General features: G+C 40.2%; 1 protein-coding gene across 4 annotated transcripts in view; it reads right to left on the bottom strand.

Moving 5' to 3' along the window:
• The window catches only part of Nek11 (NIMA related kinase 11), a 309,129-nt gene that overhangs the window by 154,522 nt on the left and 139,076 nt on the right, over nucleotides 1–15,531 (bottom strand). For all 4 annotated transcript variants that reach the window (XM_063248985.1, XM_063248986.1, XM_063248988.1 and 1 more), the window contains one exon: nucleotides 6,791–6,951. In XM_063248985.1, the coding sequence (XP_063105055.1) occupies nucleotides 6,791–6,951 (161 nt within the window). The remainder of the gene's footprint in view (nucleotides 1–6,790; nucleotides 6,952–15,531) is intronic.

The raw sequence follows: 15,531 nt of genomic DNA, 5'->3' as shown, positions 1-15,531 counted from the left end.
TTAAAAGATGTAGGGATGAAGGCCGTATAGAAAATGCACTGTGCTATGTTCCAAGGAAGGTGCCACTCATCACAAACTGACCAGTAATGTTCTGTGCTGTATCATGGACAAAAGACAGCAGAGACTAAGGGGGAGGAACTATGATAATAATGAGGGCTGGGCTGGGGCAATGGTGGTAACTTCAGTTCACCATCAAAGTGGTTCCTGTGATGAACACACATTGAGTTTACACAGACTGAAGGAAAGGCACACCTAACTGGCAGCATCCACACACACGTTAGCAAGGCCAGCAGCTTTGTAGCCTGGGACACAGCTCAGGGGTCACTGATGGAGAAATGACTCTATGGCTTGCAAGAGCTGGGCACTCTGTGCCTTAGAGCTAACGACCTCTGAGGTTCATTCAAGACAAAAACTGTTTCTCCTCTCATATATGAAGCTAAATGAGTTAGGGAAGATCATACAAACAAACACAAAAAAACAGGTAAATCAGTGTCACTACTGGGATTCAAGAGGTCCAGCAACTTCTATAAAAAGATAGAGAAATCTGCATAATTTAACAGATTAATTTTCATAATTCAGCATTTTTCATAGAACTGGTAAAAATTTTGCCTTTTACATAGCTCAGTAATTCTGTGAAGTAAAAGAGGTCTGGTTAGAGTGTTGGATAACCCACCAGTCCTATCTACTCCCTCACACCTGATGAATTTCCTGCATCATCAGTGGTGGGGGAAGGATTATCATCATGCAGAGGAAACATGATATGAAAGAGTGGCTAAAGGAGTGGTCAGCTCTGCCACTTTTGAGCTCTGTGGACTTGGAAAAGTTACCTGCCCAAGCTGTAATTTTTTCCTTTGTAAAGCTGGGATATCACAGGAGTCTCATCTTTCTAGGAACCTGAGTTTTAAAATCAGTATGTGGATAAAAATCAATTATACACAAAATGGCCTCTGCTGCTATTTCTTTTTCAAACGCCAGTGGAGACAGTTGACTTGCACAGAAGGACTACACCGTATGAAAAACCTGTATCTTTAAACGCTGTCATTCTAGGGCAACAACTACAAAGAGATTTATAATCTGAGGCACAGGGATGGAGAGGCCAGCCAGGCTCTGGGTATTTATGTCCTGAGCTCATTCTCACTCTGGGGCATTCATATTGAAATTGGAGACAGAGTTACCTAAAATTCTTAACTCAGGCTCTATCGGGTTCTGTTTTAGATCCCCAATCTCCCAAACGAGTGTACAGTGGAAGTTAAATAAAAAGAAACAAATTATATGATTTTTAAGGCTCCAGGAGGGTCAAGCCCCTTTAAGCTCGAGGCTTCGAGATAAAGACAAAGGATTCTCTGGATCAGTCCAGAGAGTCCCAGGGGAGTCCCAGGGGAGTCCTGGTCATGTCACTAGTGTCAAGCTCACATGTACTACAGAGGCACCTGGGCCATTTATTAGTCTTGGAGAGGAAAATGATGGTCACAGTAATAAGGGAAAAACAGCAGTTAACAAAACATCCGGCTTGAAGCCCTAAGCAATTTTTCACTTATATTAGGACCAAGAACAAAGGGCAGAGAAACTGAGGAAAGTGCAGGCAATGAGCAGGACCTTGGGAGTCACTTCAAGGACGTTTCCAAGTAATGAATCAAGTCAGTTTAGTAGCACTGTCTTATCATGAAGACATGGTAGAAGTGAGACTGTAAGAGTAATCTTTGTAGCTGCAGTCTCTACCTTGTTAATTGGGGTTGGAGCCAGAGTGTCCTCAGCTGTGGCCTTATCTTGCCCTTTGATGTATCTCTGACATCACAGGCCACTACAGGCCTCAGCCAGGACCAATGATTCATAGAGGTTCACTTACTATGAATCAGCTCCCATCACCAGGCAAGGGGTCTAGGCCTAGGACAGACTCACAGATAAACATAGAAAGACAATGAGTAAAATTTAAATCCTGCTCAGAGCTGCTTTGTAGTGGTCTCCAACAAGGTTCCTTCATTTCTTCAACTCCACTTTATCCCTTACCTTTACCCTCTCCCTTCTCAGAATCCACCCAGCTAAATTCTAGTTTGATGCAGTTCATCTAAATACATGCATCAAAGGGTCACTGCAAGAATTAAATGCAATTTTTCATCTGTGGCAGCTGAGGAGGGTCACATGTCTTTCTAGGAGAGAACCTGCTACAAGGGGCACGGGGACTGGACAGCCCTCCCTCTGTCAATGCAGCCTCCAGAGTCTACCACAGGGTTTGAGGAGGGCAACTCCTCTCAGGTACCAGCTTGGAGGGATGCTAGGGCCAGGCAACCGCTGCCTAGCACAGGACTCTGCAGCCCTGCAGGCAGCAGACTTCGCCCTGGCATAGCCTATCAGCCTGGTGAAGCTTTTCAGGCCATTTCAGTCCAAAGTTCCCATCCAGTCTTTTACTCCTTCTCCTCTCTTCCCTTTCTTCCCTTTCCTCTCCCTTCCCCTCCTTTCCCCTCCCTGCCCTCCCTTCCCTTTCCCTCCCCTCCCCTTCCCTTGCCTTTCCCTTCCTTCCCTCCCACCCTTCTTTATTTCTGTCCTTCCTCCCTTCCTTCCCTACTTCCTCCTCTTCCTCTTCTTCCCTTCAAAGGTGCCACAAAATGATTTATGGATCTATCAACCTGTTTCATAGGTATTTCCCTCCTGTCCTCTACCTCCCAGAGAATCTGAACTGACCAGAATATAAAATACTGACCCAGCACATAAAGGAAGGTTCTGGGAATGTTAAAGATCTGATTAAATCAGATTAAATGAATGACTCCACTAACAGCAGAACTGCCAAGCATCTCCCCTCATGTCGGTCTGATCCAAGGCTTCTCAGAACCACGGGCCTTACTTATCCTGTGTCCAGTTCTCCACCTGTGACAATGATCCAAGCAGAAAAAAGCACCTCTGCTTTTCTTAATATTTTACTGCACCAAGGGAATTTCAAATCACCCCAACACTTGAGAATTTCTGGCTTAGCTAGGAAAACAATTGGACCTCTGTAGTCCTGCTTAGCAAAACAAACCCCCGGGTTCTAAGAGCCTTCTTAATACAAGCTTTGGTGAAAGCCACATCCATTAAACAGAGTCTTTCCCGAGGGAGTCCTGGTCATGTCACTAGTGTCAAGCTCACGTGTATTACAGAGGCACCTGGGCCATTTATTAGTCTTGGAGAGGAAAATGATGGTCACAGTAACAAGGGAAAAACAGCAGTTAACAAAACATCCGGCTTGAAGCCCTAAGGACTGTCCTGTAGTGCACATGCAACTTCTCCGAGACAGGTCACTCCCAGCCCATTTTGACAGCGATCAACTCAACGCTCCTGGCACCTGAGAGGCTCGTTCCAATTTGGTGAGCAGAAACTTCTCAGAGAAAGTATTAACAATACCATCATGGCTTGCAATAAAGGGGTTATCAGTGTTTTACTCCTCACAGCAGAGAAATGAGACTATCAATGGCAATTAGGAATTTAATAAAAATGCTTCAGAGATACCACTGCTGAAAAGATAGTCATGGCAGGCACAGGACCCCATAATTAATCACAATAAGGCTGAGTCTTTCTGTTACTCAAACTACTCTCTCCCTCAAAATATGGTTCCCATCTTAAGAAAAGAGAATCAATTTTGATCTGATTGTTCACGTGAAAGCCAAGGGTTTGACGACCTGTTAGGCACACCCTAGGATTCTCAGGGTCACGAGCAAGACTAGGAGAGGGGAGATGGGGCGACCCTAGAGATGCTACATCCACAAGGCCAGCAGTGCCTGGGGTTTTAGCACTGAATTTTCCAGAATAATCAATTACTGTGTTGCTAAGAAAATAATTCCAAAAGAAGAATCAACACTAATCACAACCCTACACTGACTGCTTTTGGGGGGGGGGGCTGCATTGAATTAGTACTAACAACAATAACAACAAATGGGCTTGTAATTAACCTGTCTCCAATACAAATCACTTCCTTGTGATTTATACTCCTGTTTCTATTTCACCGCTTCCATGCTAGGTCAATGTGCCTTCTGCAGCACGGGAAGCACTGGCTCGTGTATGTGACTGTCTTGGGCCTGAGCGTGGCTCCCATCTTTCCCGAGCTGTGTGAGCATTGATAAGTTACTTCTCTTTCAGAGACAATTATAGCTTAGGGTATTAGAGCTTGTATTCCTTTCAAAGCCTCATGGTGGCGCTTTTTGCAGGTGGCAGAGGGTGTGTGAATATAGATTGAGGGCATGTGATAAATACATTTATATTTTGCATGGAAATGGAGGTTGCTGCTGCTGCTGTGTTTTGCTGTGTGCCACCTGCCTGCCCTGACATGGGCTGTTTCTCCTCTGTGCTGCTCCTCTTCCACACCACCATGCCTCAGGGCCAGCCAGCCACAGCCTGGACAAACAGTGAGCCAAAATATGCTTTTCTTTCTTTAACTTCGGGTGCCGTGCTTTTGTCTCAGCAATAAGAGAAGTAACTAAGAGGCTTAGTGTCTTTATCTGGAAAACAAAAAACTAAGGATAACCACCCAACAGGATTCTGAGACAAAATGCCACCCACTGTGAATTTACAAAGTCTTAGCGCCTTATCTCAACAGACAATTTAAAATCAATCAAACTTTGTCTCATAACATGACAGATATAGAGCTCAGAAAGCAAAATCACTACCCTTACATTTATAATCTGCCTTAAGCCATGAGAAAAAGATTTTTTTCACCTGAACTTGCAAAATCTCACTGTAACATTGAATATTTTGGAAGCATCATAAAAAAGACACAAGATGACTGGGTAATTTTGTAATAGTAATAGCTAAGTTATTATTAAATGTTTATTAAGTTCAAAATAAGTTCTGGCACTATGCAAAGTATTTTATACTAATTTCCTTAATTTTGAAACCACTTTATGAGGCAGGAGCCACTATTCTCCCATGTTGCAGGTTAGAAAATTGAGGCACAGTGAAGTCTAGTAATTTATACAGAGTTCACAACTTGCAGATGACAAAGGCTAGATTTAGATTCTGACCATCTAGTTTCCAACCATGTGTTCTAATAACTATACCAACATTTGGGCTTGTAGGACTGGCAAAGTGACATTTCTTGACCTAAATGGTACATGCAATATATTTTACTCATGTGACTGAGTTAGCTACATTTTATTTTTTACAAAATCTTAAATTACAATGTTAGAATTCCAATTTTAGTGTTGTGAGAAAACATTGAGTATGTATTTTGTGTATCATGTGTTTTTGGAACAACAGGCACAGAATGAATTTTCTGTGATATTGCAGTGATAATTATGTCAGTTATTTATAGCAGTGGCAGTGTTGTCAGCTTTCCCATTGCTGGGACGAGATACCCAACACATGCAGCTTAGAGGAGGAGAAGTTTATTACGGGTCAGTCTCCGGGGTCTCAGTCCATAAGAGGCCTGCTCCAGAATGGAGCATCATGACAGGAGAGCCTGGTGGAGCATTGCTACTCATCTGGGGCAGCCAGGAAGCAGAGCACAGAGGACAAGTGACAGTGAGGAAGACATCCTCACCAGGGCACCTGCCCTGTGACCCCCCTCCTCACCCGGGCCCCACCTCCTAAGACACACTCAGTCAACACCAGGAGATTAATCTGCTGAGAAGCATAGCACCTCCGTGGCCCAATCTCCTCCCCAGGAATCTTTAAAACCAGTCAAGGTAGCAATTAAGATGAGCTGGCACAGAAATATATAGAAACTATATTGTTAATTTTTGGTAGAAGGTGCTATTTTTCCCCCCAGGGTCTATTACTTAAAAAAATAAGTGAGAGAAAGGAAGAAAGGAAGGAAGGAAGGAAGGAAGGAAGGAAGGAAGGAAGGAAGGAAAAACAGAAAGAAAGAAAGAAAGAAAGAAAGAAAGAAAGAAAGAAAGAAAGAAAGAAAGAAAGAAAAGAAAAGAAAAGAAATGAAAGAAACTTTTATTTTGACATTCTGAATCCCACCTCCTTTTCATTCTGTTTTCTGAGGGGGTTATGAATTAATTGTTCCTCTCCTCGTGTGTGTGTCTCTTAAATTCTCTCTTCCTCTTTCTCTTCCTCTTCCTCTCATTCTCTTCTCCACCTGGCCCTCATCCTGTCTCCCTCTACTTGCTCCCTTCTCCCTATCTCTCTCCCCTTCTCTGATATAGAATTTCAGGAACATCTCTTACTAGTTTTATTGAATAACATGATGGATTTCTTAGTTGTCACTAAAAATGGTTGTATGGATTGTGTAAAATCTTTTCTTCCCTCTAAAAATCATCTCTTCAAATTGAGTTTCCATTGACTCAAGTGTGCCTGGATTGACTTTTATTTCAGTAGCTGAGTGGTTTCTAGTTAATAAAAAGCTTCTATATTTCATGGAAATATATGATTAAAAGGGTTATGAGATTTATAGACTAACTAGAAAATGAAAACAAAAGGTAGAAATTTCGCACAGTCATCTGCTCTCTCTGCAGCACCTCTTGCCTCCCTCTCTTCCAGGCAAGCTTTTTCTTGGTCGTCACCCACACTGGATTTGGTGTGGCTATAGTTAAAGAGATTTCTTATTAAAAGTGTGTACATTTAGAGAGGCCTCAGCACTGTACGTAAGGATAGATTCTCAGAGGCTGAAAGTAGCTAGAAAGACCATCCCTTAAGCCCAGAATATTTCTGGGTCTCATTCTCAGAAAGAAGTCAGTCTTGAAAAATTTGTACTTGCATTACATTTATAATTAAGGCTCAAAACTATGATGACAAGTCAAACAGGTGTATTGAAAATCTCACTCTCCCTGCACAAGACTCGTGCAGTTCCACACTTCCTTCAGGGAGCAACACCCACCTGGTGATTTGTCCTGGAAGTAGGCTGGGATCCCTCGTCCTGGGCTTCTACCTCCGGTCCCAAGGACCCTGTTTCTCCTTCCTGCTCCTCACTATCTTCAGAACAGGAATCAAACGCATCAGCATAATACACTTCAGCCACAAGTGGGTCTTCCGGGATCTCTGAAATAAAATAAAAGCAGCAATCTCGGTGACCACAGTACGAAGCTAGGACCCGCCGTGTTTTCCCGAGCTGTGTATTTGTTTGGGTTGGCAGACCTTTGGTGAAGTGTTGGGCTGAGTCTTATCTTCCCAAACTCAGCAAAATGAACCCAACTGTGGAGAGGAAGAATACTTTCATTTGCAGCTAATTATTTGAGGATAGGAGAATAAAAATGATCGACTTTAAAGTTTTTACCTTAGGAACCATGAATCCTCACTAAAACTGAGGAGATTTTGGAAGAAAACAAGAATGTGTTACCTTGACGGAGGGCCCTGTTACACAAAAAGTTTTCAGCAGAGGCAGCAGGAATGAAACAAACCATTCTTGAAGCCAACCAAGATGGCTGGGATATAGAGCAACGGCATTTTGGAAGCTGAGCAAAACATCACAATTCCTTTGTGACAGGCTATGACAACTTTGAAAATGAAGTTCATTCTGGCTGTTCCTACAACCCAAGTTGCTGAATGCAACATCATTATTGATTATTTAGAAGTCATTCTTGTAACAACCTTTAACCAAAAAAGCCCACGAGTGGATCACAATAGAGCTTAACACTACAATTTCCTTAATTTTTCAGTAGGGCCTAGAAACAGAGAAACATCTTTGGGTTGAGAAAAGAGTAAATTATATAATGATACCCTACCAACGTAAAATACCAAGCATTTTATTTATTTATTTATTTATTTAGGCTTTCACTCATTTGCTTTCTTTTCTTTTTCCCAGTTTTTTTTTTTTTTTTATTAGCACAGACTTGAATTACAGAATGATTTCATTCCTTATGGGGAATTGGTATATACCTATATATACATCTTGATTCTTTTTTTATCCCCTTTCCCTCCTTTCCTTCCCCATCCCTTCCATCTCTTGATTCTCTTTCCATTTGAAAAAAAAATCTATCACCACGCTATTATCTAATTTTTATTTTGCTCAGTGTTTGTGTTTTGAGTTGCTCATATAAAAAACACCATGAGATAAGCTTGTGTATGTGATTTTTTTCACTTAACATTAGGATCACAAGGTGCATCCATTTTCCTACAGGTGACCAAAGTCTATCCTTTTATCTGGAAGAGTAGTATTCCATTGTATGTAAATACATTTCATTTATTCATTCATCTTGTTGATGGAAATACAGGTTTCTTCCAAGACTTAGCTATTACGAATTGTGCTGCCATAAACATGGGTATGCACCTATCACTCTGATATAATATCTTTAACTCTTTTAAGAAGATACCTGGGAGAGAAACATGGGGTCAAATGGAATTTCAAGTTTTAGTTTTATGGGAAATATCCAAACTGATCACCAGTGTGGATATACTAGTTTATATTCCCACCAACAATGTAGAAGGTTGTTTTTTTCCTCACAGCCCCTCCAACAATTTAGACTTTGCATTACTCTCTGATTTATAAGCAAAATTATCCTTGTAAATTATAACACAAAGTGTTGTTTTTCAATCTATTGCTATTTTTTCTATAGAGGATAAGAAAATTAATGCTTGAAATCTGTGTCTGTCATCTTCTATATGGCAAAACAAAACAAACAAACAGAAACATACACATACAGCCTCTGGGAATTTAGCTCAGTGGCATAAGTGCCTGCTTGGCAAGTGCAAGGTCCTGAGTTCAATCCCTGGTACTAAAACAACAAAAAACAAACAAACAAAAAATACATGCAATGTATTGGAAAAGATTATATCTATATCTATCTATACATATACACACACAAACAAGATAGATAACTATACTACTAATCTCTGTTAGTTCATCAAAAAAGAGCTTGTATTTTCATTGTTTTATTGTTTTATCATTTTTCAAGCCTATATCTTGTAATTGGAACAACTGCTTTGAAGATAACAATACACAATATGGTAATCAGTGTTAATCTCCAGAGAAAAATAAAAGACTAGATGAGACTGTTAAGCTTATTGAGCCCCACGTTTTCCAGTAAAATCTACACAAGAGCAACATAGCTAAGTGGCTGTGAAGACTCAACAATAAGATGCTTATGAAATCATCTGTGAATAAGGAAACATCATGCAAATGTTCATTTGATCTCCACATGTGTAAAACTTGTCTGACAGACTCCTGAACTCTTTGAAAGTAAAATGCTTAATGGGTGTAGAATTCTCTGTCAAGAGAAAACTTTAAAATCTGCTGTTTTCCATCTAAAACAGATGAGGCTATACAATAGAATCAGTCATCTTCACTATATTCAAATCCATCTTTGCCAAACCCGTGGAAGGGGTGTATTTAGTACATTTAGTACTTTCAACACAGTCTGTTTTCTCTTTAGATGATTGATTTTTTTTTTTTTTTTTGGTACCTGGAATTGGACTCAGTACCTTACACTTGCCAAGAAGGTACTGTGCCACTGCACTATATCCTCGACCCCAGACCATTGATTTTTAATTGAGTTTAAAGTGTGAAAAAATATTTGCATGCACGAGCAATGTCTTGTGAAAATCTGTATTCAACTCACATTCAGAAGGACAAGTCTATCATAGCATAAGAAGTACACGGAAACCAAAATCTGCTTCCATCTCTCCAGTTTTGCCATCAAACAGGGATGTGCTAAAGGGAGCAGTAAATGGAACCATGATTTCTGTAGCTCCTCCTCTGCCTTGGCCTCCCCTTCCCCACTTCCTTAACCTGTCTGTCTTCCAGGGTTGCCCATGACCTCTCCCTTTCCTTGCTCCCTTCTACTTTCTCTCCTTCTTCTTGAATCTTCCATGCTCTTCATCATGCTGTCTTATAGCTGCTTATCCATTTTTCCATATTTCTTCCTCCTGCACTCTTTCTCTTCTTTCACTCCTGGATTATCATCTACATTGCTGCCCAGAGCTACAACAAAAGTTTCACACATTGAGACTTATCAATACAAGCTACATGGGACACATTCAGGTATTTTCTATTGCATAAGTGTTAAAAGGAAAAAGATGCTGTCTTCATACACTAAAGTAACTTATCCATCCCCAATTTGAAAAATATTGGTTTTGAATGCTGGCTTTGGCATCATGAAGATCTGCGTTTAAAACAGGACACCACCAACAGCGTGATAACGTTGAGCATTAAATTTAATGTGCTTTAATTTTGTCATCTATTATCATCTATTATTTAGAAGACAATAACCACCCCATGGAATTGTTGTAAACATTAAATAGTAGAACACTAGGCACCAATAAATGTTAGTTACTATTGGAAGCAGGAAATACTGTAGTTTTGCTATTAATACCCAACCCTAGGAATAAATATAAAATTGAACAACCACAAATTCAAACCAAGCATAAAATACTTCTGTATTTAAACACAGTCACCTCTCAAAATTCACACAAAACCAACTCAAATGAGCAACAAAGAATAACATCTCTCTGGTTTTCTTCCTGCCAGATCCCTAGGAGCCCGTGGGGATGTCACCACTCCCTTCTGCTCCCTCTGTCCTTCCAGTTCCAGTCCACTGGCTTCTCAAGGTTCCATTTAAGGAACTCAGGATCCCTACAATGGGGGTTGACAAATGTGTTCTTAGCAAGCATTTAGGCTTTGCAGCTTATGTGGTCTCTCTCATAGCCACCCAATTCTGCCTTTGTAGTATGAAAGCAGAGAGACAGTACATAAATAAATCAGTGCTGCTGTGTTTTGTTCAAAATTTATTTACAAAAGCAGGCAGTAGGCCAATCATATCAGCACAACTCTAACAAAACTTTCTTTTGCTAAGATACTAAGTCCTCCCATAAAACGGCTATCATACAAAGACAGCCTGAGTCCCTTTCCCTTTGTAATCTAGAATTCTCTAGGAAGGAGAAAATGGTCAGTGGGAAAGTGCCTTTCTGTCCCTTCTCCCTAACTCACCGTACAGGCAGGAGTGAGTGATTCAGAACTTGAGTAAGCACCTCCGCCTTGGTGCAGCTCATTTTAAAGGGAAAAGTCAAAAGAAATGTAAGTGCTGAAACTGCAAGCTTCACGTTTCCGCGAGTGGGCTCAATTGAAAGCCTTCTTAGGCTAAGGCTCCTTTCTTCCATCGCAGAAGGGAAAACGGTCTGTGATAAGCAGCTTTAATTTCCTCACACCCTGAAGTCGCCTCATCACAGATGCACGGAAGTGGCATTCCCCATCTCCTCTGCGCTGGGTGGGCAGTGATAGAGCGCATTATAGAAAGAATTCAACAGTGGTCATCCAAGCTTGGATACCTGTGTGCCAGTGAGTGCAGACAGAAAGAGAAATGATTACCCTGTTCCAGGTGACACTTGTCAGATCCTTCATTGAAGATCCAAATAAATACCTTTCTCTGGGATGACAGTGAGCAGTAGGATGCGGGCAGGGCTTATTAAAACACGTGGCTCTGGGCTCCCCCTCAAGTTGATTGGAGAATCTGAGGTGGGCCTAAAAATTTTCATTTCTAACAAGTTCCAGGGGATGCTGATTCTATAGGTCCAGGCACCACACTCTGAGAACCACTGCTATATGATGCAGCCAGTTCAAATAAAAAAGTATTATCGTATAGTACTGTGCAGAAGAACAATGACACACATTATTTTTATACTATCTCTGTTCCTTCAACTCTTCCTATATCAAAGACAAAACACGAACAACAGAAATAAACTTTACTTTGCAGATTTCAGCTGTGCTATTAGTCGTCTTAACTACTTAATAGCTCTATGCTGCAATAAGTAATGAGTTGATCCCTGTTTTATTAAGAGGGAAGCACAAGGCTAAAGATGAGCAACCACAAGACACAGCTGTTGTATCTGCGCAGCACTGCACACTTTTAAAGCACATTCAGCTCTGCTCCTCTGTGTGATCACTGCAGAAATGCCTCAAGTCAGACTATGAGGACATTTTTCCTGACCACTTTTGGAGAAGGGAAATGAGGCTCTACAGGATGAGAGCCAACTAGAGATCATGCTGCTGCATGCATGTTGGACATGATATTAGAATGCAAATGTCTACATCATATCTTTTCTAAATGATAAAGGAACAAAAATGGACAGAATTTCAAAGCAAAATAATAGGAGATTAACAATGGCTAACATATTGCATACTGTTATCTTCAAAGTAGTTCAGATTACAAGATAGAGGCTTGGAAAAATGATCAAACAAACAATGAAAGCACAAACCACTTAAATCATATTTTTATTTCACCAAATTAGTGCTAATTTATAGTTATTTAGGAATTTCCATCTTCATTACTGAACTATTTTAAAGTTATGAGAATTCTCCTAGCAATTCTGAAAGATACTGGACAAGAGAAAAAGTTTTGACTTATGTGACAGAAAAAAACTGAAGCTTAGTCATCCTTGCAAATTGTCTTATGGGAGCTAAGGGTATTGAAAGCCCAGGACCTCATTCCTCAGATCTGCTCAAATTTGAATTACGTAAGAATCACATTGAGGGCTTGTCAAACAGATTCCTGACTCCCACACCCAGCATGTCCAACTCAGTACAGGGGGTCAGGGCCTAGATTCTGTATCTCTAATGACGTTGCTAACCTGCCGACATACTTTTAAAACTTTTATTTTAAAGAGCAAAAAATAGAAAAATCAAGAAGCAAACAAAAATCAAAAATCAACAACAATAAAAGCAAAATGACAATAACAAAAAATAGCAATATAGGACTTCAAAACCAGATGATAGGAATTTAACAATGGTTGTTATACTGCACATTGTTATTTTTGAAATAGTTGCTCTGGTTACCAGATACAAGATTGATATAAGATTGATTAACACTACAATTTCCCTATGAGCAGTTCTCTTTTACTATATCTTGTATAACTTTTGGATCTATTTACTCTGTTTCTTACACTACGAAACAATATGGTGTTTACACACGTGAGTCTGATTTATTTCACTTATGAGTGTGGTTTCCAGTTGCATCCATTTACCTATAAAAGCCTTGAGCTTACCGCACTTTATTGCCAACATACCTTGAGAGCTACTGCTAGGTCCTAGAACCCTCAAAGAGAAAATGACACCCACGTCCACCCACCTTCATTTTACTTCATCTGTTACTGCATCTGCCCTTAAATGTCTAAAATAATCAGAAATACATTAAAAACTTAAAGTTCTCAATTTTATAAAAGAGGATCTTTGCCTAAAGGCAAAACCACATTTTCTTTAAAACACTGTTACAGAAAAGATCTCAGCCCATGCACCTGCCCTATCCTGAATGATCCCAATGTCTGGCATGCCCTGAGCAAATGCACGTGAAAGGCTTTCCAGGATGGTTCTCAAAGAAAAGACAGTGTTACCCACAATCTTCATGGACAGGTAAACTTCAGCCCCTCCCAGCCCTGACCGAGTGAACAAGAAACTATAGTGGTCCAAGTCTACTGTGCACATCTTAGCCAGCTCCCCCAGGGGATCCTAACACATGTTAAGGTTGAAAAATACTAATTCAGCACAATGACTGACATTTTATGTCAGCTCAACAAAAATAATGCTGCCAGAAGGTCCAGGAGGGCAGGAACCTTGCCTGTCCTGTTCACTGGGGTATTGCCAGTGCATGGTTCAACACAAACACCAGACACTAAAAACGTCTTGCTGAATAAATGAATGCATAAATCTATAGGAGATAAGAACCTTTAAGATACCACAAGTATCACAGACAAAGAATTGTCTAATTTTTTCCCCTCGGAGGAAGGATAGCTGGGATTTAGCTCAGCAGTGTGAGTCTGCCTGGAAGCAGAAGAGGGGAGGAAGAGAAAAGGAAAGAGATAAAATTTGTTTTCCCCAAAAGTTTCAGCCCATTTTTCTCACATAATTTGAATTTCTATCTCAGATGTAGCTATGTCTTTAAAACTTAAAAAAAAAAAAAAAAAGAGTCTGTTATACCTGTGGCCTTAAAAGTCCTGCAAAAATCCATGGGTTAGAGGCGAGTTCCCGTCCATTATACTATTGGGAGGTGCAGGAATGTCTAAGAGGCAGACCCTGAGAGGTCTCCCTGGAGGTGTGCCTTCAAATAGGGCAGAAGATCTCAGTCTCTTTCACTTCCTGCCCAAGAGGTTACTGTTTTTGTTGCGTCATGTTCTTCCAACTCCAACGTGCTGCTCCCCACAGGAATGAAGGCCTCCGGGACAACTGACCATGGACTGAACCCAAAAATATGCGCATAAACAAAGCTTTTTCTCTTTATAAATCAGTGGTTCCAGATATTTGTTAAAGTAACTGAAAGCTGACCAGCATGTTTTTATACTAAATTTTCTAATCCATAGGCCTAGCAAGTTTGAAGACTCAGTCAGGGTGACCCAGAGTGAGGTGGTCCATGATGTTAGGCTGGAGCTTTCTCCACTTACCCTAGAGTCCACTCCAGCCACAAAGTCTCCCTGTCTTTCTTTGCATATTTAATCATAGCATCAGAATTAGTGTTTGCTGAGCAAGGTGATCTAATGACTTGTGATCTGGGAAACAATGGATTCACTTGTACCTTTCACTCAGGAAGTGCTACAAATGGTTCTCACAGTGTTCACCATGGAGGAGAATGAGTCTCTGTATAAAAAAAGGAGGCTGCTTATTCTGGCTTTAGCAGGATAGACTGCAAGGTTCTGTCAGCAGTAGACAGCTGCCTTGCTGAAGGGTAGAATGGTAATATTACATTAAGCCAGAAAATACTGAACAAAAGCAATTAAAGGCTGTAATAAAAAGAAACTAATTTATTGTTATATATCATTCTCCTCTTACAAATTGATAACAAAGGTACTCAGAATGGTAATAGTTACAGACAAGTCAGGTCTTAAGGCATTTCTTGTTTTCCTAAAAATGACGTTTGTGGGTGTGAAAAGGATTGCCCAAACTCATTTTTTTCTACATTTTTTTTTCTTTTTCCTTTTTATCGGTACCGAGGATCGAACTCACGACCGCCTGCTTACAAGGCAGGTGCTTATGCCGCTGAGCTAAATCCCCAGCCCCCAAGCTCATTTTTAATAGAAATGTTTTAAATACAAACATCACATTCTTACAGGTAGGGCAAGCTTATGGTTCACATGCTACAACATTCTCAGAACAACAAGGTAAAAGACAAAGCCTTGAGAGGGGCCATAAACATCATGATCATTTGTGCAGAGCTGAATCTATTTTCTGTGGGAGCTTATTTTTTAAAATTTTTTTACTTAAAGGAAAAAAACAAAACACTATAAGGTTACAAGTAATACAGATTTTTAAAAAATGGTAACAAATCACTAGTTAATAGATTATATATTGTCATCTTAGAAATAGTTGTTCAAGTTACAGGATTAAAGCATACAAAGTGGACATTCAAACAGTGAGACTACAAACAGTTGTGTTCAATGATCCAACAAAAACTTAGTAATATGGTTATCTATCTTAGCACACCTAAACACACTAGCAGTTGTATCCTTTAGAGCACTTTTTTCCCCTCTCTTTTTTACAACAAAATTGACACATTTTGAGTTTTATTACTCCCATAGTTCTTATTACTTTTTTTGGAAGAGAATAAAACCAAATATGACAAAACAAAGCATTCAGTCAAAACAAAGGATAGACATAGCACATCATGTAAAAACAGAATACAAGGTAATCCACAATGGTTACCA

The sequence above is a fragment of the Cavia porcellus genome, unplaced genomic scaffold (assembly GCF_034190915.1).
Source record: "Cavia porcellus strain 051 isolate PalLab524CR breed Dunkin Hartley unplaced genomic scaffold, mCavPor4.1 scaffold_5, whole genome shotgun sequence".
NCBI lineage: Eukaryota > Metazoa > Chordata > Mammalia > Rodentia > Caviidae > Cavia > Cavia porcellus.
Note: the sequence above shows the minus strand (reverse complement) of the source record. Positions and strands in the feature narration are given on the sequence as shown.